At 47.9% G+C, this 26,996-nt stretch overlaps 1 protein-coding gene across 2 annotated transcripts in view; it reads left to right on the forward strand.

Annotated features, from left to right (window-relative positions):
- The window catches only part of P3H2 (prolyl 3-hydroxylase 2), a 75,193-nt gene that overhangs the window by 37,757 nt on the left and 10,440 nt on the right, over positions 1-26,996 (forward strand). For both annotated transcript variants that reach the window (XM_054835586.1, XM_054835587.1), the window contains exons 2-6: positions 20,550-20,696; positions 20,913-21,102; positions 23,867-23,998; positions 25,172-25,314; positions 26,730-26,819. In XM_054835586.1, coding sequence (XP_054691561.1) covers positions 20,550-20,696; positions 20,913-21,102; positions 23,867-23,998; positions 25,172-25,314; positions 26,730-26,819 — 702 coding nt within the window. The remainder of the gene's footprint in view (positions 1-20,549; positions 20,697-20,912; positions 21,103-23,866; positions 23,999-25,171; positions 25,315-26,729; positions 26,820-26,996) is intronic.

Raw genomic sequence — 26,996 nt, forward strand, 5'->3', positions numbered from 1 at the left:
AAAGTACAGTAAGAGAAATACGGAATTCTCCCTGGGAAACTTATAAAGCTCCCCTCTCCGCCTCTGCAGATGTGATATAACTGTCTAAGCAAGCTGTGGAGTTAACCCTTGGCTGCAGAGGGCAGAAGGTGTGTAGGGACCCTCGTGACCCTGCCTGTCTGTGGTGATGCTCAGAGGCGGCCATCCCGTTCTCAGGAGGGTCCCTGCACTGAAGAAGGGAGAAGTGTGAGCTGGAGGGGAGCAGAGCCATCGGCTGAGCATCGCCCTGTCTGCTTCTGTGTGTCTGTGCTCCTGTGGGACTGCTAGCCCGGCTAGCACAGCAGCTAGCTCTGTAGCCAGTATGTAAGAAACAGCTGGATTTGATCTGCCAAATTGAGAGAGGGCTTGGGGAGTGGATTTCAAGGGATAGGCAAACCTGGAGCATCTGGTTTTTGGGCCACTTTACTTGTGGTTGTATTTTGACCCCCATAGGAGATTTGCCATTGACTGCAGTGGTTCTGAGTCTTGATACTTTCTTGCACCTGTGTGTGGACTTAAAATTATTCAGCCTTATATGCGGAGGAAATATTCTGGACATGTTTTACTTCTAATGTTCTATGGCAGAGGGCAGTGAGGGAAACCCACCCAGCACCAGCATGGTTAGCAGGACCCTATAGAGCATGTTCACATGCCTGTATAGTGCATCATCTCACGTGCTGTGTGCCAGACAGCAGCATGGACGTGGTCATGGCTCCACTAGAGCAGGTGGTGAAATGTTGAAAAGGGTGTTTCACTCATGTAAAATAAAAGGTCGCTTGGCCAGAGCCTGTCTCTGTGTCAGTGCAGCACCACACCATGCTTTGACGTCTCTCATGCTTTGCACACCCTTTCCCCTTTTTCCCTGCTGGACCCAAGCAAGGAGAGCTGAGGAGGATTTTCTTTCATTTTGTTTCACCAGCTTGCTAATTTAAATCTCCCTGTCGCTTCCTCACTCCAAAACTACTTCTTTGGCAGGGCTGGGAGAGTGAGTCACGGCCGTGGCCCGGGCTCCTGCCTCCTGCTTTGGCCGGCAGCGCTGCGGCTGGTTCAGAGCAGACCTTGGTGATGCTGCTGTGCGCCCGCTTGCTGCAGGGGACTGGGGCATTAACCTGGAGCGGGGGGAGGCTTTGCTGGTGTGAGTAAATGAAGAGGTTAACAGGCAAAAATGCCTACTCCGATGTATGAGCCCAGACCGTTTCCTAATGTGTTGCTTTCAAGGGAGAGGGTTGTGTGGGCTCACTTGGTAACTCCAGCAAACTTCTCCCAAAGGCGGCATCACTCCAAAAAGCAAAACTACACAGGAGATGCATCTACACAGAAGCTGTCTCCGACATCATGGGCCAGCAAACAAAACCAGATTGTAAACAAAGCTATTCCTTAGAGATTGAATGGGTTTTGCAGAATTTGTGCTGAATAGGGGTAGGCTTTCCGTGAGGCTCGTAGGGAATGTGGGGGAACCAGTTGTTTCTGCTGGTATCCGAGTATATACCTTGTGCCGAACCTGCTGCTGGAAGCAGAAACGCAGCGCCAGTTGGCAGCGCTACGAAATCCAAGGCTTCCTGGAGATATCCCTCCTGGTTTCCAGCATGGCAGGACCCTGTGGGCCAGTTCTCCAGGACTTGGCTCCTGCATCCCATTGCTGAAAAAAAGCAGAGAAAGTAAATATGCAGACCCTTAGAAAAACAGCCAGGCGATTGAATCGGTGAAAATGCAAGCGGCTGCTTCCCATAAGAAAGAGAGGGAGAGCAGCAGGAGGGAGGAATGTTTTGTTTCTGGTGCATAATTTTAAAAGCAAACAAAAAGCCCCTCTTAAGGATAAAGGAGACTCTGAGAAGTGCTATAGCCTGCTTGAGACTTGCAGAACTTTGTCCACAACCTTGAGGACTTCCAGGCTAGCTTCAAGCATTGTGTGTGCCGGCCAGACAACAATGAACCCTTTGAACACATTTTGGATCAGAGTACTGTTTTCTTGGAGGGGGGAAGGGAAGGGAGGCTGGTGCTTTGGTCTTGTATCAGCAGCCGTCTGTGGTCAGCCCCAGATGCCTTCTGTGGATGGCAGGGCTGGCTGCAGCTCCTCTGCACAGCCTGGTTCCCAAGGGACTGAGGTCTCTCACTGCAGTGGGGTCTTCTGCAGAGCCACTGCTCTGCAAGGCTTGAGGCTCCTCTGCCCTAGCTCTGCAGTTTCAAAGAGAGCTTTTAAAATAACGTGGGAGTCCGTGAAATTATCCTGCTGCGATGTGTCACTTGTTGACACGGCAACATGACAGTATGTCATCACTTATTTCCTGCCTGAGGGATCATAAAGCCTTCTTGCATGATTTGGGCTCATCTGCTTTCCAAAAGCTAAGCTTTATTGTATCCCTCTTGTCCTCACTGTCCTCCTCTTCCAGACCTGGTCTTTGGCACCTTCCCTTAACCTTGTTCATGAGTTCTCCGGGTTGAGGGTTTCTTAAAGCCTTCAGTTGACTTGGGCGTGGGAGAAGGAGTTACCCACCTTCTTGTATGTGTTTGGGGCTGCATGGGCCAGCTGGCAGAGGGCCCTGCTCTGCGCTGGCTCTTGGGACCACTGGCATCAGATGCATAAGTAACAACCTTTCCATGGGAGGGCTGATGAAGAGGACTGTTCTTCTGTGCAATTAATGGGCACGGAAGTGTGACCTCTTTCCCTGCATAGCCTGGGACCAGAAGTGCTTGCAAGACAGCTGACCTGTTGGACACAAGAGAAAAATGTGTGATATGGTATGGGAGTGAGATACAACAATTACCTTACAGCTCTGGTTTGAGGTGTTCCAGGCACAGTGGCAAGCCCTCAGCCCATGCCTGAAGGAGAGTTTGACTCTCGGGCTGCAATGAGAAGTCCACCCCATCCTGCCCACATGTCTGGGCAAACCGAGGTGCGCAGGCTATTGAGAAGCTCAGCTTGGGCTCTGGCCCTTCCTGGTGCTTCGCTCAAAGCATCTCTGTTTTTTCCAGGAGTCAAAAGCTGCTGCTGCTGTTGTTGGTCAGGTGTAAAATCCAGCCTGGAGTTGTTGGAATGTCAGCGTCACTGTTACCCTCCTGACCCATCACAAGTGCTTTTGCTGCTGCCAGTGGCCCCTAAATCTGAGCTTTTTCATCTTGCTAGTGCAAGGACAGGCCTGTGTGCAACCAAGAATCGGACATATGGATGGTCTCATGCTAAAGCCTTTGGAAAGCTGCTGAAGAAGGAGCTTGGCTCAGGTCTTGTGTCAAGTAGGATGAGGGAGGGAAATGTCTCCAGCTTGTTTGTGGTCTGGCAGCCAGAGACCTTTCTGCTGCTGTCACTGGAAACCATTTTTTTTTATATTTGCGTCATTCCTGGGATGTTTCTGCTGCATGCGCCTGTGCCACAGCCCTGCAGTGTGAGCCGAGTGTGATCCGCCGGACCTCGAGGGCTTGTGGGAACGGCTGTGGGCCCCCAAACAGGCTCGGGGCTGATCCCTGCCGTTCCACGCTTTGCTGAGGTTTGCAGTGCAACTGAGAGACCTGTGCCCTGTTCCCCGCCGCGGGGGCTTGCAGAGTGGCTTCGGCTCGGTGAGCTGCGCTTCCCTGCGTGGGGAGAGGCTCAGGCTCAGCAGCCAGGGAAACGCTCCCGAAGAGCGGGAGGGGAGGGATGCTGTTGTCATAGGAAGCATCTGCAAATAATAATGCGGGGGGGGCTGAGTTCAATACTGGTGCTGGCTATGCACGTCTGCCTGTGCTTCCGTTTGCCAACCAAGTCACCGTTTCGGTCGTGCGGATTTTATTCTGTGGCCCAGATTTATTTTGGATGGAAAGCCATGTGTTTCCAGTGAAGTTACACCTGCAGTGATTTATGTTTTGAATTAGCCTCAGCAACAACCCAAACACATTTGTTCAAAGCTCTTCATATTTGTACTTCTAAAAGCATCTTTATTTATTTATTTATATTTTAGAAGTATGCTCTGTTTTTTTAACAGTAGTCTGGGCTAGGAGCAGATGAATGTTTTTCCAACAGCTTCTTGAAATGGACAGCTGTTTTGCACTAAATCAAACAGAAGGGCTTTGTGGAAGTAAGTCCAAAGTGATTCTTTTTAAAAACAAAACCGAAATTAAATGCAATATTATGGTTAGGTGCACGGGCCAGGAGGCTAAGTGAGTAAATGAGACAACAGACTTGTGACTCTGTCTCCCCTCTCATATTTGATCCAGCACTAGCTGGCTGTAAATTGATGTTTAGAACAGAAATGTTGGAAAGTGGTGCTGCTCCTGCACGCTGCAGCGTGGGATGCTCTGAGATGTTAGCGGTGCGTGGTGGTGTGCATGGGGAAACCCACCGTTCGCTCCGTGGTCTGTGGCGTGCCATTGCCTGCTGTGACCAGAACATAGGTTTAGGTTTTTTTGGGAGGTCACAGCTATTGGTTAGGCTCCAGGTTTTGCAAATTACTCAGGCTGAGCAAGCCTGCTTTGGATCTTATGAGAGACGAGATAGGAAGTTACAGATGATTTCCTAAGTGATGTCTTTTTTTAAGTTAATACTGGAATAACCCCTGAGCTGTTTCTAAGGTGCTGCTGTACTGGAGATGCTGTCTTTGGACTGAGATGCAGAAGGCAGATCTTTCTCACTGGTTGTGATGGGATTTCTCAGGACTTGTGGTTTCCACTCAGGTGTTTGGGGTGAGTCCCATGGGACGTCATTATGTCGTGGCTACCTCACTGCCTTCTGTGGCTTCTGTTTCAGTCTCTGCCTGTCTCAGTTGTGGCCCTGGATCATCTTTAAGCAAGTTAAAGGACCTTTGTGAACCAGATGATGATCAGGATCATTACCAATAAGGTTTATTAATATAGTTAGCTGTATTTTCTTTTAAAATAGTTAGCCATAATTTTAAAAATCCCTGCATTGACATATCTGTTTCTTTAAGCATTTTCTTCCCCATACTAGGGAAAACCCAGACGTGGTACCAGACAGCGGTATGGTTCTGCTGCTCCAGGCCAGGGAAAAGTTAGCAGCACGAAGTCTGCTAGATGGCAGAGTTCCTCTGCCTTCATCCACATCATGTACTGTCACTGGAGCTGCTTGCAGGTTTTATTTTCTAAAAAAAAAAACACCCAAAAAACCCTTTTTTTGAGGGTTCCTGGGTTTGCAAATTGAGTTTTCAACAAAATGGAAACATTTGCAGAAAGCATGGGTGAATCAACATCTAGCAATTTCCTCAGCCACCAGAGTTTTTTTCTTTCTTGTGGATAAATGTAAAAAAGAATTTAAGCAAAGTCTTTGTGCACATAAAACCCTCACTGTCCAAGCGTGATTGATTAGAGATGCTTGCTATTTTCCTGATTCTCATCCTTAGTCTTGGCATCATCCTCCTTTTCCGTCTTAGCTATTTCCACTGGAGATGAAACGGTTCTTTGCGAAGGGGCAGGAAACACCCACCCACATCGGAGGCTCCTCGGACAGACGGACTGCTGTTCCCTGCAGATCGCGGGGGGAGCGGGAAGCCACCCCTCCCTGGCCGCAGCTCAGGGCAGCAAAGCCGTAGTGAGCCTGACCCTATTTGACTTCTCCTTTCTAGATCTCCGTCTCTATAAACAGCCTTTTATGGTATTTGCCTTTCAAAGAGGAACCAGGGTGTGGATGGGAACAGTGACAAAGAGCCACTTATAAGGATTGAGTGAGCTCTTACAGGAGACCGGTGCATAATTTTAAGATCGACAGAAAAATCTTGCAATATCTTAAGCCCTGAAACGTCATCTGAGCTATTTAAATGCTGTCATTCAGCCTCCCAAGCAGCCAGGGCCAGAAAGTTTGTGCGCCTGTTTAACAGGGAAACTGAGTGATGGAGATGCTTAGTGACTGGTAGAAGAATTCCCAGTAAGTCAGAACCAGAGCCAGGAATTAAAAGTAGAAACCCAGACTCCCCTCGGAAGTGCTCAGAAAACACTGGCTACAGCCGTGTCCTCAGCGAGGGCAGACAGCTCCTCATTTTTTGCATACTAGAAAACGGTTTTGCCCCAGACAGCGGGTAATGTCTCTCAGCCTGCCAGGCTGACATCAGTGGTGGGGCTGCAGCTGGCAGCTGGGATGCAGAACGTCAGTGCTGTGAGTAATAACAGCCCGTGCTCGGGAGGAGGGAAGTGATCCCTGCCGGCATCCCTGTGAGAGACACCACCGCCCGTGTACGCTGTCGCGCGATATTCGTGTCCGGCTCCCCGCGGGCTCCGGGCTGCTGTTCATCCCGCAGTCGCTGGCGGGGCTCCCTCTCCGGAGGGCTGCCATCCTTCGCTGGAGCTGCACCAAGCAGCTGCTTTCCCCGTCTCAGGCAGATGGAGCAAAGCAAGCTGTGATGGAATAAACACCTGTGTTGTGCCTACAGGTGACACACATCCTTTAGGATGTTGCTTCCTGTAGGATGGTGCCACTGAGAGCTGAGAAACTGAGGAGCCAGCACTTGTATAGGAGATCAGTGAAGGTCATCCACTGGCACGGATGCTTTTAAGCCCCTGACGTATAGAAGGTTGTGGAGGAGTATGTGTCTTCAGGGTTTTCAGCGAGTAGGGCCATGAGGGTGTCAGAAGTTGGAGTTGAATATTGTATATGTTTAAGTTTGTCCAGGTTGTGGCTGCCATCCAGCCTGGCTCTATCCATATCTGCCCCCAGTACAGGAATCTGTGCAGACCAAGTGTTTATCTGCTCGGAGGTAGATATCGCTGTATTTTGTCTCTGTATTTGTTCCAGTGGTGAGCACAGAAGTCTCCTCTCTGAAGTCCTGTTCTTCAAGCAGCCATTACAGATGTCCCTATGCCTGAGCAGCAACCCATGTGGGACATGGTGTCCGGGCTCAGCACCCTTCCTGCCCAAGGACTGAGCTCTTCCTCCACTGCAAAACGCTGTGCTCCCAAAAGTGCCGTCTGCCGGCGTGAAATGGGAAGACTCACATTGCTGAAGAGCCACAGAAATTGCTACAAGCATGGCAGAGCTGCAGGGTCAGGACTTAATACGTGTCAGGGGTAACAGGCACAGGCTTGCAATCTCTGAGCCACATGCACTATGTACTGTGGGTTATAAATAAACTGCATCACTGGCAGTGTGTTTGTGGGAGAGGCCAAGGAGGATAGTGGTACAAAAAACCTCAGCTCTGTTTCATTCAGGCTGTTTGGTGCTTCTGGTTTGGTGCTTGGTCACCAATGCTGGAGCGATCAATGGGAAGTGCTAGCTCTGATGCTGTGGTCTCCCTTCTGGATTATACCAGTCCCCAGGAGACCAGTCCATGGACTGCTCTTGCCCAGGGTAGTAGGTCTGTGTCTTATTTCCAGCTTTTGGCTGGGAGGAAGAAGAGGGGCGAAGGTACATACCTGTAGGAGAGCAACCCAGAGTCAGAAACATGTGATGTGCTGCTGATCAGCCCTTTGCAGAAGGCACATCTCTTGGCTGCTCTCAAGGAGACACACATGCCCACTTCCTCCTGGGTCACTCCTTTGGCCAGACAGGGAGCTGAGACATCCCACCCATGCTGTTCCACCAACTCCTGCAAAGGGACAACTGCAGCACTGGGAGGGTCCAGAGCTCTGCTCTGCCTTTCTGTAGGCTCTTTCCCAAGCCAGGATAATAGAATTAGTGAGACTGCCTGGAAACCTTGGTCAGAGAAAGCACAGGCCCCTAGCACAAGTCCTCCTTGCCTTTCTTCCCCGAGCAGGTTTGCTGTGGGTGGCTCCCACTGGATGCAGCAGCCGCTGCTTGGCCGCCCGCCGGGATGGGCAGCAGCTGCTGGGCAATTCGCAGGGTAAAACCACTGCTGCTGCAGCAGCAGCTCTTGTGATTTGGTGCTACGGGCATTATCACTCTATTACTGTGCATTTGTGGGGCTTTTTTTTATACACTAATTAACCAACGGTTTGATTTGATGGTGATACTCTGAGCTCTGTTGCAATCAGGCGATTGTAACTCAACGTCCCAGCCAGCCCCGTGGCACAACGGAGGGATTTGAAAGCGCTGCTCTGTGTGCAGTGCATTTGGCAAAGGCTCCTTCATCCCACCGCTGGATCGAATGTCCTGATAAAGAAACGGAGCTGAGGGAACTTGTTTCGCTCCTTCGAGGAATGGTGTTAGGAGCTGGCGACCCCGGGATCTGGTTCAGATTTGCTGTGAGACATCGGACTCCTTACCTGCAAGCTGGTGAAAATGATACCTCTTTGCAGGGGCCTCGCAGGGCTCAGCTAAGATTAATAAGGGAGGGAGGGGAGATGGAATAGCTGTGACATTTTATTGTTATTATTAATGATGTAGAGTGAAGCCAGGGCATCTCTGTGAATGATCGCTGCAGTTTGCCTTTTGAGATTTGGCTGCATTTTTTTCCCCTCCCCTACCCTCTACTAATCAGAGCAAAGTTTGACTTTGTATGAGGAGGGCTCAGAAACCGACATTTCTCAGTGTCTGAAGAAAAAGCGGAGTGTTTCCTGGTGTAATTAGGTCCAGGCTCTCAGGAAATGAAGGCAGTCTAGTTGATAAGTGTTTAGTAATGATTACCAAGCTACGGCTGGGGAATGCGAGAAAAGTGTTTTCATTTCAGAAGCAGCAAATCCAGCTGAGACTTGTGGTGTGTGTCATGTATGGAGGCAATTGTCCAAGTGGTATGTGGCCTCGCTCGCTGAAGCATGAGCCAAATTCGCCCTGGTGTAACTCCACAGGAGATGCTGGAGCTGCACCAAGAGCCAGAGTAGCAGCGGACGCTGCCCGTAACGTGTCCCTGGGCTGAGTGTCGGAGGTGTCATTCTGGAGACTGGTGTTACTCTTCTCTCAAAGCCAGTAATTCCTTTCTCAAATTCGTAATGGTTGCTCATCAAAGCTTGGGGAGCTGGAGTAGGGTGAAGTCATATTTTCAAGGGTAGAATTACATCCTTTCCAAATGAAATACATGTTCAATAGTGCTGGAGAAACTGGAGGTGGAAGTGCATGAAGGTGGGTTCTTCAGCGTGCTTTCGTTCTGTGTGTCAACCTCAGCTGCAGCAGTCAGAAGCTCTTAAGAAAGAGGACCTCTCCTCCAGAATTTGCAGGGTCAGATTTTGCTGAGAACGTGTCTGGCAGTTGCTACGCTGTGAAATCGACACAGTCCATCTCATGTCAGCATACTCATCCTGCCCACCAAGAGACCACCCTTGAGACCTGATGTGCTCTTAGTGTCTTGGATGAGAAGGTGGGTTGCGGGCCCCCTCCCCTGCCCTGTTTCATCTACCTTCATTTCAGAAGATGCATTTTTGTTGGAAAACCCCTCCCTATTTTACTCAGATGGGTTTGAGTTTTAGCATAACAAACGTTGGAGGAATGTGAGGATGTTTATGGTGCTGCTGCAATGGCTCTTGCCTTCCAGGCATGTAAACGTGTGCAGGTGAATTTTGCAGCAACCTCCATGTCTTCTGAAAACTCTAACATAGCCTAGCGGTAGGTCTTTCTCAGCCACACATCTACTCTGGTGAAAATAATATACTGATGTCTTAAAATCTCCCAAATCCCTTATTTATTGCAGCTTGTATAAATGTGTTCCAGAAAGGATTACACAGCTCCCCAGAGGACAGGTCCATCAGTGGCTTTTAAGCACAGTGGTCCAGAGGCAAATCCTGGTTCAGGAAGCCTGTAAGCTGCTGCTTTCGCTGATGATACCCAGTGTGTGAGGGTCACTGAGTACGTGTCATGCCCTTACGCTCTGCCCACAACTGCCCACCCCTGGCCACTGCTGGGGAAAGGTTCCTGGGATACATAAACCTTTAGCCCGAAGTAGCTTGGCAGCCCATACAGGTAGTGCCCCTTGCAAGACCTTTGCTTTGCTTTCCAGACCAACTGAGATTACATTGCAGAACTACGGATATATTTTTCACTTCCCTCTCTTTCTCTACAAGCATTGCTTTCTTGCAGAAAGTAAATGCAATGCCTCGATGCTGGCCCAGTAGTGGTTAATCCATCAGATCAGCATAAAAATTTCCTTTCAAAGATGGCAGTTTTCTCCAAAGTCACCTAGGGCATAAGCTCAGTTTGCTTCCCCTTGGCATCAGTCGGTTCCCCTCCTGGTGAACAGAGCCCACCCCTGAATTGTAGATCTTCTTTAGTCTTTGCAAAATGCTTGTTGAATTGGAATGGTGATTTAATTAATCAAGTCTGCAGTGCCCTAATGTCCATCATGATCATGATGGTTTCCAAGCATCAGCTGCTGCGAGTCATTATCCATTGGTTTATGACTCGAGCCCTGGAAAAGGTATGCCACAAACATTGTGTCTGGAAAAAAACATGGTAACTAAAAACATTCCCTTGAAGATTGTCGAGGATTTTGTGTGAGGGGACGATGCATGGATATGCTATGAGTCTGTTTTCTCCTTGGGATTTAAGGTTTGTTTGCTTCTCCCTTTGCTCTCCCATCGTGGCTCAGGGCAGAGGGAGATAACCTCCTTCTCAGGTAGGACAGTCCTGTTTGCAGCCCACCCTCAGGGCTGTGCACTCTGCTTTTCAAACAAATGCTGTGGTGTTAATAAAATAAACTGACCATAATTGTTAGCGTCAGTCCTTCTGTAGGAGATGGCCTTTCAGGGAAAGGTCAGGGAGAGGCAGTCTTCAGGCTTTGGACAGGGTTTAGATAAGCTATTTGACAAAACTCTATTTACATCAGAAGAGGGCTGCAAAAAAGGAGTATCATTTTATCACCAGATCAGTGTGGCTTCCTGGCTCCAGGATGGTCATGAGTAATCCATGCGTCCTCTCAGAAAGGTGTTTTCTAGGGACAGGCGTAGCTGTTTGGATGATGTTGAGTAACGGCAGACAAGCATACGCATTTTCACAGGAGACTTTGGCTCCTGAAGGGCATTCAACAGCTCATCATGTCTGACTCTTTTAAAAGGTTCTGAGCCATTGCTAAACCCTGGAAAGGGAGGCAAGTTTCTGCTGTAAGAATTTTTCTGTTTGTCTCGGATTTTTGTGTTGTGTTTTTCTTAAGTGTTTTAGTAATTATTTCTATAGAGATATCAACGTGGAGACAGCTTGGTTGGGAGTCTGCCCCAGTGCCTGATGTTAGCAACCAGTGCAGCTCGACTAGTTGCAATGTCCAGGGAGGCAGGATGCTAGAGAAAATTCCCATCTAAACTGTAATGCTGCTGCTTTATGGATCTCAGAGAGGGAAGATACATAAAAGCAGGAAAAATGCAGAATTTGGAAAACAGAGAATATGTGACAGTTCTTCTAGTTTTGGGCTCAATCTCCGACTTGTGTTGCTGCATTCTTGCAGACGTACCAGGGAAACACTATTGATGCTTTCCAGGCAGAAGTACTGATGTCCAGAAGTTTACCAGAATAATCTGCTTTGCCTTATTCTTGTAGGCACATGGATGGCATCAGCCTGTCATGCGCAGCCCCCAGGTTGTTCACCATCACTTGTGTAGTATTTGTTAATTAATTCAGCCTCAAGAGTATGCAGAAGAGTATAACTCTTATCCCTCATTGGGAGAGGAGGCTGCCATTGTTTTAATGAAATCCTGTACTGATGGGAAGTCTTTTGGTAGAGACATGCTGCAGCGTGTTTTGGCCTTAGGATAAACACTGTTAAGTTTGTTTCCGTGCCGATGACTCTGTGTTGTGGATTATACTTGCGTTGGGATCTTAGACACCGTAAGACTGTCTGCAAAAGCACCGTGCAATGATCCTCTCCCAAGCATCCCTTATTCCATCTCTGTGTCATCACTTCAGTTCTTTCATCACAGATGAGTTTGCTTTGTTTCTGGCCTAAATCAAATGCCATCGGGTTCCTGAGGTTGGAAGACTTTGTGGAAATGTAGAATATTGTTATGTTCCCGTGGCATCTCTGCTGCTGGAGAGACTGCCCTGTCTGCTTCCTTCTGTGACTCACGCTGACATGATGCACCCCCCAGCCCTTTTAACTGCCTGCCAAGTTTGTTTTGTTCTGTTTTTCCCCTAAAAGCATGCGATCAGTTTTAGCCTTAGTCAGATTAAAGCATTCCAGCCTTGACCTTCCTCCCTTCACGGGCAAAGGACTCCCTTGCTCCTTGCCGGCAGGGTTAGCAAGATTCACCTCTCTCCTCCCAGGTATTTCTGAGGCTCTGCAGGGGACCACCTGCCTCTCTATCTATTATCAGTCAATATACCAGATGAAAACTTTGCCTAACAGGCTGTGGCCGGCGGGACTCTTGCTGGTGGTCCGTGGGGAGGGGATAGTCACGTACTGCTTGTTTCCAGCTGCTCGATTTCATTAGCTTAAAACGCACGGGCTAATCTTTGACTGATACTTTCCCAGATGTGCAGGAACTGGGGCTGCCACAGGGATGCTGTAACAACAGGTGGAAAGACATGCATGAGAAAAACTCCGCTCTGGAAAGTCTGGCTGTCTTTATACCCCCCACCTTTCAGTATCTAGCACTGCTTGTTGCCATTAGTCTGTAAGTGTATTGCTTCTCCCATGCTACTCATCTCTAATTACCTGTACCTCTGGGGTGCAGGAGCCTCATGGGTAACCATCTGCACAGATTGCTGAGGGCTGAATACATCCCACCTCTTCCAAGGAAAATTATAAGGGAATCTTACTTAGCCTTCAAATGATGCTAGCATCCTTAAAAATAGAGAAGGAACCTATTTCTTTCTTCCCACTTTTGGAAGAGCTGCTCAGAGCTCTCCCATGGCCCAGGGTGCAGGGGCTTTTGCACCACAGACTGCAGCGTGGCCATCGTGTGTTGGCAGCGTGGTTGTGCGTTTGCAGCTGGAGGGAGGGGGACAACTGGCCAGCTATCTGCTGGTAGAAGGCACTTGTTTTTCTACAGAGTAGCGTGCTGAAATCCGTGTGCTGCCAGCTCCTGTCTGTGATCTCTGCTGTCATGTGCTGGCACGGAGGGAAGGATCTACAACGGGTTTCTTGCCCAAACTTTAAAACCCCAGTTCAGGAGAGCCCATGCTGCATATTCTGGGAATTTTTCCTTGTTGAAAATCCTGTTTACGCAGGACAAAATCTGGCTCGGAGTGTTTTTCACAATCAGTCAGATCGAAGGTTCAGTAAACAGAAACACATTTCCCACCGCTTGCTCCGCGGATGAATCCTGCGATGCCTCAGTGTGTTTGAGATTGATGTGGGAAGAGTCCTTCCTGCTGGGAAGTGGTTTTGCGAGTCACTTGCTGTGAGTAATGCTCTGCTCCTTGCGCAGTATTTGCTACACCACGTGTGCACTGAAGCATCTAATGCACAGCCAGAAACTTGTGAAAATCTTTGTCCTTACCTGCCTGGGAACAGTTTAAGAGGAGCAGGTCAGAGAGTGAAGGAAGGAAGTGTCTCAGTCTAATTTGCTTTCTCAACGCAAAATGGCCTTTTCAGGTGGGGGGATGCAGTCAGTCCGCTCAGCACATACGTGTGTACACTTATGTAAAATACTGCCAGCATGGCCAAGTGAGAGATTCGTCAGGAAATCTGATTTCTCTCTCTGTTAATTGAAAGAATTTGTTCCATGGAGAATATTGAAGTGGTTTGTTCAGTTTAGTTTTAAATTTCCAAGTATATGCCACTTTCTGGAGACTAATTCGATGTCTCGTCAGCTCTTTGGACCATGTACCTACTAAATTGCATTTTTGTGTACTGAAAAATTGCTTGTTGGAATAACAAAAATACCCAAATCCTTCCTAAGTTTCCTTTCTCATGAGAAGTTTTCCCTGTGCCCATTCTCCAAATTTCTTCTGGTTTGGATTTGGATCTACCAGAGCGACTGGTGAGCAGCAGCACACAGCGATGTGTGCTGGGGTGGTCTGAGAGGAGCAATCCAAAGCACATTGGAGGTTGTCTGCATTTTGAAAATGAAGAAGACCTCTGAAAAGATGCACGTGGAGCCTCTCGGAAGGCATCAAATCTGCCCCAGTCACAGTAATAGGAAGGATGGGGAACCAACCCTATTTATCTTGAGTTGGAAGACGAGGAACTGGTAAACTCTTTGGAGAGCAGGGGATGATGTGTTAATGAACTCAAAGGCTGCGTCACATCTTCATCACTTGGTACCTGTTCCCTAAACTTGGCTAAGGCCCTTTCCTGCCGTATGCTTACCTTGCTCTCTGGTTTCGGTGTTTCTGAGGGGTCAGTGGGTGCCGTTGAAGGTTGCAGACAACTCAAGCATCTTTCTGTGAACGTGTGATCCCATCAGCAGAGGGAAAATTTCCTGATTAACTTCTCTGGAGAATTTCTTCCTTCCCTATTTGCAATAATAAAATAGTTGAGACGAGGTCACGTGCTATTTATAGCCATCTCACTGCTACTTGCTTCTACTTGCCCAGGCAGTAAGCTCTGCACAGACACAACGAGATTAATCCTTCATGACACTGAACCTTTTCTTTCCCTTGTTAACTGTGCTTACTGACTCCAGAGCCTCCCTCCTCTGCGGAGCCCAGGGCACTAAGCCTTTGATATAACACAGCAGCAGTGAAGCTATGGAAAAGTTTAAAAAAACAGTATCTGTTCAATAAACCAGGAATTGTCTGAAGGTTTGAGACTTTGGTTTCTAGCTCAGCTGGATGGTTTGAAGTTTTTTCTCACAAGTTCCATGCCAGGCTCATGCACCCAGCAATTAACTGAGGTTATGTGCAGGTAGGTCCAGTTTTGGCATGGCAGCAAATGCTGGGGTTTTGAGGGATCTGACACATTTTCCAGTGCATAAGGCTTACTTCTCCCCTGCTAAAAACAAAGTTTAAATTCAGTGTGTCTTATGTGCTGAAGATACCTTAATACAGAAAGAGGTTGGATTATGACAGTCACACAGTGTATGACAGTTGCCGGTATCTGATAATGTGTTCAATGAAATGGGAACTCGTTGTCAAAACCAGTGTGAGGTCTTGGTTATATCATGCCCTGTGTCCCCTTGCCTCAGGCAGTCAGAATTGATACTGCTTTGGCTGCATTCTTGCTAAAATCCTCTGACTTTTATCCTTGCTTTTGCTGTGAAAACTTGAGGGCGAGCTGGGAGCACCTGAATCCCTGTGGATGTTCTGGCTGCTGCTTGTTCCCCCCATAAACAGCACTATGTCACGTTCAGTGTGAGGGAAGCGGCGGTGGTGCAGCGCACCATATCCCCTGCTGCAAGAGCAGCCTGTACAGCTGTGCGATGCTCGTCTCGCAGACCTGGCACGGCGCCTGTTCCGCTTCCTCAGCCCCGCTGCCAAGCACCAGAGAGCAAACTTTACGGACTGCAAGTTTAGGGTCATTGTAGCTAAAACGACGGTGCTGTTGTATGGCGTATCTGCTAGGGAAGGGGGTAGGGGTTTACGCAAGCTTGCTGAGCATCTGACATTAGAGGGGCTTTGGTCAGAATTCATTTGTAGGCAAATAGTGAGGGCAAGTGTGAATTCGGAGCACCTGCCTGCACGTGGAGCTGAGCCGGTCTGAGCTGTTTTCGGGTGGGCACTAGTGATGAGGTGAATCCTCTGTGTTTCTTTTTGAGGGATGCAGCAGCTGAAGTGATGATAAAATCAAACAGCACGTTAGACGTATTCCAGTGAGACAGTTTATTTCCTAAGCGTGGCAGGCGGGTGACAGTGGCCTTACGGGTACAAATCAGATTGCTTGGCATAGAGTGTACTGGCTGATATGTAGCTTGACAAGTACCAAAATGACTTTGAACCATTAAGAGACTGTTAACATTAAATTACATATTTCATCATGCAGCCCATGAAAGCTCCATAATGAATTTTCTCAATGGTTATCAATGAGAATTGGCATCGATGGTATAGTGATGCTCAAAGATGTTTACTCAAGGTCCTTTCTCCAGCCTGCGTTTGGTCCTTTCTAATGCTCTGGTTAAAACAGCTTTCCTAATCCAAGCCACTTCTGCAAGTTGGAAGTTGGAGTCCTGTTGAAGTCCAGGCCAGCACTGTCCCAGATGGGAATGAAACCGAGCATTTGCAATTTGCTGAAATTCTTTAATCTGAGGTTTTGCTTCTTAAAATCATTTGCCTGTTTTTCTGTGAAATGAAACACTCCTAACATTTGAATAAGAAAAAAAATATTTTTTCAGCATCAAAACCCAGAAGCACTTAAATGTTGTGTTTTCCCCTTCTTGGCTCGAACCATTGGCATGGTAAGATGAAGATGGACAGGGTGTTCCTGGGGGCTCTCTCAGTGCTGGTGTTCTGATTTTGTGTGTCCTCTCTGGCTGAGATACACAGGGTTTGGTGCAGAGCTGCAGCGATAGTCCAGCGATCTCATTCCAGTGGGGTGAACAAGCGGACCTTAGAGCACATACTAAGGTTGTGATTCTACAGTTGTAATTTTTTCCTTGCTGATTTTCATTCAGTACAAAGATCAAAATCCCCTTGTGTTACATGCTTGCATATGCTTATGGTCCCCAAGTTGCTTGCCATCTAAATAAACAAAACGATTACCCTGTGGGGAAAATGCTATTATTTTTATTGTTATTCGTTTAAAACAATGGAAAGTCAGGCACAAAGAAAACAAAATGTTTTTTTCCAATGGCTGCACAGTGCGATTGTGACAGGGCCAGGAACTGAGTCCAGGTATCCTGAGTCCCAGCCCAGACCTTTAAACACCAAAATATCCTGCTCCTTGTGAATTCAGAGTGTTTTGGCAAAAGTTTCCCTAGAGTGTTTCATAATTAATGTCAGTCTCTGAATGTGTCTTACCAGTTAGGAATTAATTTGCTTTTGTATACATGCATCCACTTAAAAACTCCCCAAAACTTAGCAGCTGGTGGCTTCTTTGTGTTACTTGAATGTTTCTAAGGCCAATATGGGACATGATAAATTGAAAAGTGTTGAGTTGAAATGTTCTTTAAGTCCACTTAGCAAAATCCAAAGGTCATCTCTGTTGTGAAGAGCCAACAGGACTAGACACAGTATGAGCCTTGTTTTGAGGGCGGGAAAGGGATTTTCTGTTTTGTCTAGAAATCACACTCTTCCTATCTCACAGGGGTGGATTTTATTCAGGAAGAACTAAGCCCATCTTAGGAGCTGTGACAGTTTTTCCACAGCTTTCCTAAAAGGAGCTAGAACCAAAGGTAAAAAGAACAACCCACGACAGACTATTGCAGCTTGCACCTGGAGGGACCAGTTCCCTTGCTAAGATGCATTTGGTCCCTTTCAAGTCTGCACGGAGAGGATGCTGTCTGTGAGTAGAAATCTGTGGTGCAGCGTGGAAGAATGCAATTCTCCCGAGCAGCTTAAATAGTGGCTTACTAGCAGTCCACTGGATCGGGGCACCAGCTCATGTGTCTCCAACAAACCTCTTGCCCCATCTCAACCTCTCTGCCGGCTGCAGCAGCAGTCCCACCTACACTCAGCATGACCTGAACCTTCCCATTGTGGCATGCTCTGGTCGGTCCTTTTTCCTATATCAGATGCTGTCCAGCTGTGATGGGTTTTCCAGGATGGGATTATGTTGAGAAAAGCTTTTTCAGGATGGGATGTAAAAAAAAAATTCTACACTGAGGGGGTTTGTTTGTTGGGGTTTTTTTTGTGCGTGTGCTGTCCTAGATAAAAAATTCTTGCAGTCATTTTGCTCGCCTGCTGGGAAGCCAAGGGGTTGTTATGCTGAAGAGTGGTGTCCTTAGGAAAACTCCAAGGACTGGAATAGATCCTGTTTTTGCAGTAAAAGCTGGCTTCCCTGCTTATGTTGTCAGCACAGAGCTAATCCTGAAAAACTTTTCAAGTTTACACAAGGCAAATTTTTTGCGTTTCTGTGGGCATTGCAGCAGAGCAGTGCTTTGCTGTTCAAAGGGCAGATCTGGTGAGCAGGCTGTGATGCTGTCTGACCGGAGCTTTCATCTTTCTTTTGGAGGTATTCACGCGTGCTTCTTTGGCCAGCTCTGCCCTGGCTTTTCTGGGAACTGGACAAGCAATTTTGGCTGTGCTGGAGCAGCAGAGCAGAAGATGGGGTTTAGGAGAGCGCCCCTGGCCCGCAGCAATGGCTGGGCTTTTCCTCCAAAAGGTCTTCACGTATCCAGGCACCTGCTTTCAAAACATCTCCATGCCCCAGCAAGCAATGTAAGAGTGTATCCGGAATGGCTCGTCTGGTATAAAAGTGCCAATTTCACAAATCCCCTGGTAGATTTGGGTATCTGCTCCCATTCAATGTCTCCCTATCAGAATCACCCAAACTTCCCTGACAAGCTCAGCCAGTGATTTCCAGCAGCTGTGATGGCTCCAGTTGCCACCAGTTTGACTCACGGTAGCCCCCTTGTTTGCTCTGCAGACTGTGTTTGCACTCATCCCAATCTAAACAGCCCAGATGAAAGCACTGGGCACTTCTCGGGGGGATTCGCTGCCTGCCAGGAGGCTTGGTGCATGTCCTGCTGTGCTCCGCATCCTCCTCCCTTCCCTCACCTTTAAGCTGGGCTCCCAATCACCATCATCTATCTATCTGCTTTTTTTAATGCAAAAATTGTTTTCAGCAGCTTGCTGCATTTTCTAATTTCACAATGTTTTGAGGAAAAGCCAAAGGAAACCTGTTACAGTAATTTTTTAATATTTGCCACATGGAAATTGTGTTTGAGAGTGGAGACTCAAAGGGCATCAGCTGCTTCCTTCGCAGCCAAAACGCACTCCCTCCACATCACCCTTAGAGAAGGTTACCTCGCAAAAATAATGCATGTTTTCACCCTGTATTCTCCTGGCTCTTGCCAAGCTTTATGTGCTGGAGTATTTTATTAATGCTGGCAGACAGCTCCACTTTCCAAACAGGAGCAGGTTTGCTGAGTGATTTGGTGTGGGCTCGGTGCTTCCACAGGGACTCTCCTTGTCCAGCCGAATCGAACCTGTCACTCTTGCCCCACTCCAGCTATTCCCGCTCAGAGCAGCGTTGGGCGTAAAAAAGGACTTTTTGCCATGCTGTTGCTGCAGCCAAGTGCCCTGAGCAAATCTTTCGCATTTTTCCCTTAGTATTTCACCACAAAGCTGTACATGCAGAAGTGCCGTAGGATATACATATGCAATGGCATCCCTCAAGGAGAAGGCCCCATGATTTCACCCAGATGTCAATCCCACTTGGTTCAAGAGGAGTTTGTGTGTTACTGGACGGGTATTTTAATTTTAAAGATGGTTGCAAACACTTCTGTGGAGGTAACAAGCAACCTGCTGACAAGGTGGCTGCTCAGACAATTGACAGTTCAGCCACATCTCTGAAGATAATCATATGTCAGAGATGAAACTAGTCATTATATGCCTGGCTGGTGATGAGGGTTTGTATGCTCTGAGCCCCCAAGAAATGCAGGGTACTAGGCAGTTCATGGGGGCTCACTGAAGGAGGTTTTGGGTGTTTCTCATGGCTTGGCTGAAAGGCAAGCTGGAGCTGATGCTCGTTAAGTGCATGCGAGTAGTAATCCAGTGTTAAGGAGCCCCAAGGAAGCCACAATTGTCTCCCGGGGATGAGCAGGGTCTTGAGGGCAGCCGTGGCCTCACCTCACCTCACATGGCCCCTCTGCCCTTCTCCAGGCATAGCATAACAGGGTGTGAAGCTCATGCTTCTCTGCAGGTCTCTTTTTCAGTTCTCATCTTTTTGCCAGTTGGATTGTCTGGTGGGTTGGTGTGCAGGTTTCTGCAGGTGAGCTGCCGTACCATGACGGCATCACAGCATAGATGTGCCTGAGCTTGCTGGCTCCGGTGCCTCAGGAGGAGCCTAGGAGCAGTAGCACAGGGTTCGGTGTGGGTTTTGCAGACAAGGAGAACACTTGGACACCGTCTTGCCAGGGCTAGCATTAGCCTGGTCCTGGCTAATAAGATTTGGGTGAGCCTGCTCAGACTGCAGATGTATCCCAGGGGCCTGACTGCACCTTGCTGGTACTCAGTGGTGTTGGCTTTCTTCCAGGAGCAAGTGCATTAGCCATGGAAGTGGTCTCTCCTGCTAGGTTATGCAGATGTTTCACCTGAACATCTGTTCTGCTCCCTGAGCTCCCACAGCTGCTGTGGATGTGCTCTCTCTACAAGCCTTGGAGACTGAGCTATGTCCAGTCTAAGGGCTTCTGTTTGTAAATGGGGACTTGGGACCATTTATTAAGCTCAGCTGTGTGTAGCTGCAAAAGGCCAGACTCTGCTGATAGTGGCAGAGATATAAAGAGGAGTTTATCTTGGTATGTCAAGTTACTTTGGATGTAGAGATTCAGAAGTGAGACCAGACATCAGAGAGAGCAATCTCAGCAACTGCTTTCCCCTCCTCTCTCCATCTGATACCTCATGAGAGCATCTGTCCACCTGGGACTGTGCAGGGGGTTGGAGTGTCTGAGTTCAGAGCATGTGCAGCTGGAAAATAGGCTGGATCCCATCACCAGTAGACCATGCTGCAGGCAGATAAGTGACCTGTCTGGCTCTCAGGAACTCCGGCTCTTCTGATTTCCCTTGCACTGGGCTTTCCTGTCATTTCAGCTGTTTTCCTTAGCCTCTGTGTTCAAGTTGTCCTTGGTTTTCCCATCATTGCCCGGTCCAGTTGTGTCAAAAGGGTGTCAGAGTTATAGATGTCAGGGGGTGCAGCATAAACTGCTGTGTTCACTGTCCTACGTCACCAGCTTGCTCGGTCTTTCTTTCCTTGTTACAGATGAACAAGCTAGAGGAGGCAGCAAATGCAGCTCACACCTTCTTCATGGCAAACCCTGAGCACATGGAGATACAGCAGGACATCGAGAACTACAAGACCACGGCAGGGAAGGTCAGCTTGATTGACCGGGAGGCCAAGCAGCACATGGTGAGTCGGAGATAAAGAGTTGCCAGGGTTAAGTGTCAGGCAGTCCAGATGGCTTAAACGTGGTTTGGTACAACCACTTACATCTGGTAGGTACTTGGGGTGATCGTTCTGTCCCTGCACACTTGTACCTTCTTTTGAGAAGCACCTGCAGTTGGCAAGGGCAGGATGCTGTGGTGCGGGCAGTTTAGTCTTGTCTTCTGCTTACCTACTTTGCAGGAGGATTACAGTGCTGGAGTAAGGCACTACGACAAGGAGGAGTACGAGCTGGCCGTTGAATTCTTGGAGCGTGCATTGAAAGGGTACTACGTCGAGGATGAAGATTGCCAGATCATGTGTGAGGGACCGCAGAGATTTGAGGAGCACGAGTACCTGGAATATAAGGCTGGCCTCTATGAAGCTATTGCAGGTGAGATCTTTTTGCATCTTTAGGGTTCTCACCCTTGGCCCTGCAATGTTTTCAATTACTGAGTTTGAGCCTTTGGCCAGATTTGGTGAAGTGTCTTCCCTTTCATCACTGTTGCTGGTGAGTAAAGCTGCAGGAGGCAGTTGGAAGGCCAGAAAATGCAAATCCAGAGGATAGGAAACTATAACATCTCATTTTGGTCCTAAGTAGAAGCTGGGCTAGAAGAACTGCATTTCCAGATGTGCAGAGCATTTGCAGCTTTCCATAAGAGCTGGAAGTATAGGTACTGTACCACAAACTGCCTCAGTTTCCCCCTGTATACAGTCTCATATACCTCACTGGAATCTAGACATTGCTGGCCTCTGTTTATAATTTCTCTGTTTTTCAATGCATATGAAGAGAGCAGCAGAGTCCTCTTGGCCACACTCCAGATAGCCAGGAAAGTTGCCAAAAAGGCTCAGAACATAGATTTCCTCCCCGTCCAAAAGGATGGATTTGTCATTAGTGGAGGCCCACCTAATTATGATCTTGACTGAAATCTCTGGAGAGAATTGAACGTTGCTATGTAATCTTCAGATTTGCATGTGTGGCTCTGAGCCAGAGGGGATTAAAACAGTTCATTCTCAGTAGAAATGAGATTACATTTAATTAGTCATAAGGGAAAGAAAAGCAATAAATTAAGGTTTGTTTGGTGACAGAAATCTTATTTATCTGCTTACGGTCTTGGAGTTGCATCAAGCTCTGGAATTTTGCTTCTTGTGTGGAAAATACTTCACTCGGATGCAGATTGTTTTTTGGTTTTGCATAATTCTGTTTGTGTTGAGGCAGGAAATCTAATTGAAACAACCAAGATGAGAAATCACCAACATACCGGATGGGAAGCCGCCTTTGTTGGGTTTATGTACCCATGCAAAAAATATAAGAAGTGTTGTAAGGGCTGACTTGGTACCAGTGTAACTGTCAGCTGATCATGCCTGCTTTTAAAGCCACGACCAAGACACCAAGGGCCATATCAAGCCCTCCCAGAGAGCAGCCTTTAGTAGCAAAGAAAACCCACCTTCCTTCTCACTGAAAGCTGCTGCTCGCCAAGCAGGTTTTGGTCTCTGTGAAATCGTTTCTGTGCTGTGCAAGTCGAGTGCAGCCCCAGTGAGCAGCGATGTTTCTGTGCTGGACCGTGCGGAGCACAGACGTGGTCGTGGTGTGGTGGCCCTCAACCCAGCACGTCACTCTGCAAGTGCTGCGAGCACTTGTTGTTCCCAGACATGCTGGGGAATAACGACTCCAAACCACAGGGCCATTCAGGCACCCAAAGAAACAGGGAAGTGAGGGCACATGGAGGGAAATAAGATGCGTAATGCAACTGCTTTGCTATAAGAAACTAAGTGGTTTCTTACAGGACAGCATAATCCAGAGTTTACCCCTGAGTCCAGGGCGCTCAGCCCCAGGTGTTTCAGCAGGGAGTGGGAATACTAATACATCAAGAAAAGAATGTTTAAATTTCTTCAAAACTTGATTCTCTTTTCAATCCCAAGCTGATTTGTTGTGCTGCTGCATGGGGTTGAAACATTCTCACCTCTCCACCCCAGGGACAGATGGCTTTCAGTGAATTGATTCTAGTCTATATAGCCTGTTTCTAGGGCACCTTGACAGTACCAAGAAAAAGCAGTGCTTCTCAGTGATGGATTATTCTAGGTCTAGGATGCTTAAATAGGTTTAAATTACAACAAAATAATTTATGTCATTTTCCTTCTTGCTTTCTTTAATGTAATACCCTGGACGTGTATGGTAAATCAGATAACTACTCAGACTACCTGCCCAGAGCAAATGGGGACTGGTTTGAGTTTCCACTTGATTTCATTGCAAATTCCTTAGGCTGTTTTTTTGGCAGCTCTGAGAAATGCTTTGGTAGCTGAGTACATTTTTTTTTTCAAGCCTGTGTTTGTTTCTTAAGGTTTTTAATGGTGTACAGAGACAGAGCAAGCAAAGTAGATTTGTAAGTACATTGCAGCAAAGGCTCCAAACTGGAATCAGATGTCAGTGTTGGCTTCGAAATCGTACAGCTGATACAACGCCTATATTGTGGACTCCCACCAATTAAGAAACCTTCCTAATGGCAGATGTTTACCAAATGCTTGCATTTCCCTGGGAGATATTTCATCTTTGAGAAGCAGCAAACACAGGGATTTTGCTGCCAATATTTGTACCTTAGACCTTTCAGACTCACGGTGCAGGTGCCTTGCTCAGCCATGCTTGAGAAGCCGCACCGACCCTTCTTATCTAAACCTTCTTGTGCCCTCGGGACCTTTCTTGCTGCAGAAAGGAGAGGATTAACGATGAGCTGAAGGAAGGGAGTGTGGAGATGGCTTTTGTGTGGCCGCACATGCGGCCACCCGGTCTTCATATCTCTGCTTGCTTTGTGGGCGTCCTCACCTTTGGTTTGGTTCTTGGGGTTGAAGAGCTACTTGCCACCTGCACGTCGCAGAAGCAGCAGCTCCCAGTGCACAAAAGAGATGCTCAAGCTCCCTCTACAGTTGACAGAAGGAGAAAGGCATTTCTCGGGGCGGGGGGGCAAAAATGTGATTGCAACTCTCCATTGGCTTTGGGAAGGAGCCTGAGCTCTTTCTCTAGGTGCAAAGTAGCCTGCTGGACCAGAGCAGCATGAGTTGCATGTCCTTCAGCTGGGGAGATTTAACCTCTGTCTGTCCTCATCTCAGCACCATCACCATTCTTCTCAGTTCAGACCATCTTCTCCTTCTTTTCTTGGCAGATCACTACATGCAAGTTCTGGCTTGCAAACATGACTGTGTCCGAGAACTCGCCACGCGTTCAGGCCGTATCTCGCCCATTGAAAATTTCCTTCCCCTCCATTACGACTACTTGCAGTTTGCCTATTACAGAGGTAAAAGCTGTCTTTCTGTTCCTCATAGCGCTTGCTGAGTTTTGTTATATTTTGTACAAGTTTGAATTGTTTCATGCGGAAATCAGGATCTCTCCCCATGATGTCTGTGCTACAGTGATGCAGTGGCATGGTCTGAAAGAGTCAGGAAGCAAGAGACATTGGCAATTGTCTCTTCAAAAGTCAGGTTGACTGAAATGCAATTAAGTAATTTTGTAAAATTTGTTTTAAATCATCAGTCAGGTTTTAAAAGCCTAACCTTCAGCTTAAATATTATTATTCTTTAAATAAATCATGCTTTTCTTTAGGGTCCTTTCATTTGCCTTTTGATATTAAAGTTCTGGGGATCTAGGCGTTTCACATTTTCTGAAACCAATTCATACATTTTCTGAGTTGATATGTAACAGATTTACAAGTTAGCCCAAGCTTATCCCAAGATGCCAATTTTTGCTAATTACCAAATATTTTAAGATTCACAGCAAAGTTGCAGGAGTTGGCAACATTGCAAAATATCAGGAGTGGACAGTGCTATAAAATACTGCCAGTTGTGTGGTTCTGTATGGTATTTTATTATGTTCTGTTACATAAAAGAAAAATCTAGGGAGAATTCTGCTATCTCAGGCTTGTGCTAAGAGCTCTTTCCTGAAAAGGGCAGAATGTGGGAAGGTCAAAATTGCTACTCAAACCTACAGCTCCTTAATTCATCAATGCAATGGGAAGAAAGCTGGAGGAGTTAGCAGTATTTTGTGCGTGGTGTACAAGCTTTTTTATTCCTCTGCCCAGTTAGAGGTTTACTGTGGTGGGTAAGATCCCCAGAGCCCTGAGGGATGCCGCACAGAAGAGGCAGTTTGCTGCTGGACAGCATCCACATCCTGCCCATTCAGTTGGATCCAATTTGGATACCCTGTGACCTGTGCATGACAGCAGCAATGTCATGTCTCCATGCCTCAGTTTCCCTGCTGGTGAAATGGAGCGGTTAAGAGAAAGTTGCATCAGAAGAGCCTTGTAAAGTGCTGGGCTCACCCTTCAGCTGATGGAGAGCTCAGGCTGTGCTCTCCCTCTCTGCAGGCTCCCCTCCTCGGCTCTGCCCCACCGTGCTCTGCGTGAGCCCCCGGCACCGCTGCCAGGGCTGTGTCCCCCTCTGCCCCCCCTGACAACTGTTGTGTTGCCTCCCAGTCGGTGACTATGTAAAAGCCCTGGAGTGTGCCAAGTCCTACCTCCTCTTCCACCCGGACGATGAAGATGTCTTGGAGAACGCAGGTTATTATGAGAGCCTCTTGGAAGGTACGATGGATCCAGACACCGTCAAACCCAGAAAGGTGAGAGTGAGTGTCACCTGAAAGCCCTTGATGGAAGGCTTTAACAAAAGCATCAGCTGGAAATAAAAGCAGCTTGACAGCTTTCCCACGGTGGGACCACTTTGAAAACAGATGTGGAGATGCTGGACTAGCTGGTGATGCTAATTGTCGTGGTGCAAGTCCAGAGTCACTGGTGTGGGGGAGAAGCTGGAGGGCAGGATCTTCTTTAAATGGGGACCTCAGCTTAGCAAAACCCAACCAAGGGCAGGGAGGGTGATGACCAAGTGCCTCAACAATGTAAACCCTCCCCTCGTTCAGTGCTCTGGAGGAGACACGGAGGAGGAATGCAATGAAGCAGTGAGCAGAGGGCAACCTCCGTTAAGAGAGGGCTAAGAAATATTTTCCCAAGGGGAGACTGGGATGTCAGCATTACTCTTGAGTAACTGAGCTTGGAGTTCAGCGGTCAGCCTGTTCTGCAGGGAGCAGCTTTGCTATCACAGTGTTAGGCTGGGGTCAAACAACCAAACAGTGCGTGCTCAGTCACCCAGCGCGACAGGCTTCCTCTCCAGTCCGGGCAGCGTTTATCTGCAGCCCTGGAGCTGCCTTTCTCACGATGCAGAAGAGGAGAAGTTCCTCCCATCCCATCACAGCCCTGCTGACGTTCATTCCCCTTGTGCCGTAAGCAGAGGGTAGGCGGGAATTGGACTTTCCATTCCCTTGGGAATTCCTTTATTTCCAGGAAAATCAAAGTGAATTTGGTAAAACACAAAAAAAAGAGAAGGGAAATGATAAAAAAGAAAACAAGAACAATTATCATTTCTCCTCACAAAGAAATGAAGCTGACAAAAACATTTCATTGTTTTCAGTGTTTTGAAGTTTTCTTAAAAAAAAGTAAAATTTATTTTTGCTTAAAAAGCAATTTTCTAGGAGAAAACTCAGTGTTTTGTTTACAAATTTTTCATTCAATAAAAAGCCCTCTGATGGACGATTTCTAGCTGGCTGTGCTTCGTGGGCCCCATCCCAGCACCCCGAGTGCGTCCCAGGCTGCGGTGCTGCAGCCCACCCACCGCCGGGCTATGGGCTCCGTGTTAGAGCCAGGCAGGGTCCCTGCTCCACCAGCCTGAACCTGCCTCCCGTTCTGCGGCTGGGGCTCCTCCGGCCAGCCTCTTGCCCAGGTATCTAATTAGAGGCTTTCCAAGGTGCTCAGCACTCTCTGCCAGCTATGGACAAGTATTTTGGGGATTCAGCCTTCTCGAATGTAGTGAGCGGCTCAGCCCGGTGTCTGGGGCTGCTCTAAGGCATCACCCAAGCATCCCTCACCTCATAGGAGTCTGCAGTGTTGCATGAAAAGCAAACCCGTCTTGAAGCACAGGTGCATTGACTGTGTCTTGTGAAAGCCACACGTGCAAATACTCCCCTTTTCCTCTTCTTTTCAGGAAGCAAAGACGTTGCTGCGGCGCCATAAGCTGGAGTCTCACCTCTTGCAGGTGGCTGCGGCCAGCCTCGGGTACACCTACACGGAGCCGGTAATGCCTGGGTCTGCAATGGCAAGGACTTTTAGGAGTTCACAGCTTCCCTCTCCTGTAAAGCAAGTCCCGTGTAGGTGACTCAGGAGCTGGGTCTTGGCCCAGTTTGTTCCATGTGGGAAAACGGTGATGCCAGAGCAAGGGAGGCAGCTGTTCCTGGGGTGAAGGAGAAGCAGA

This window comes from Grus americana, chromosome 9 (genome assembly GCF_028858705.1).
Source record: "Grus americana isolate bGruAme1 chromosome 9, bGruAme1.mat, whole genome shotgun sequence".
Lineage (NCBI taxonomy): Eukaryota > Metazoa > Chordata > Aves > Gruiformes > Gruidae > Grus > Grus americana.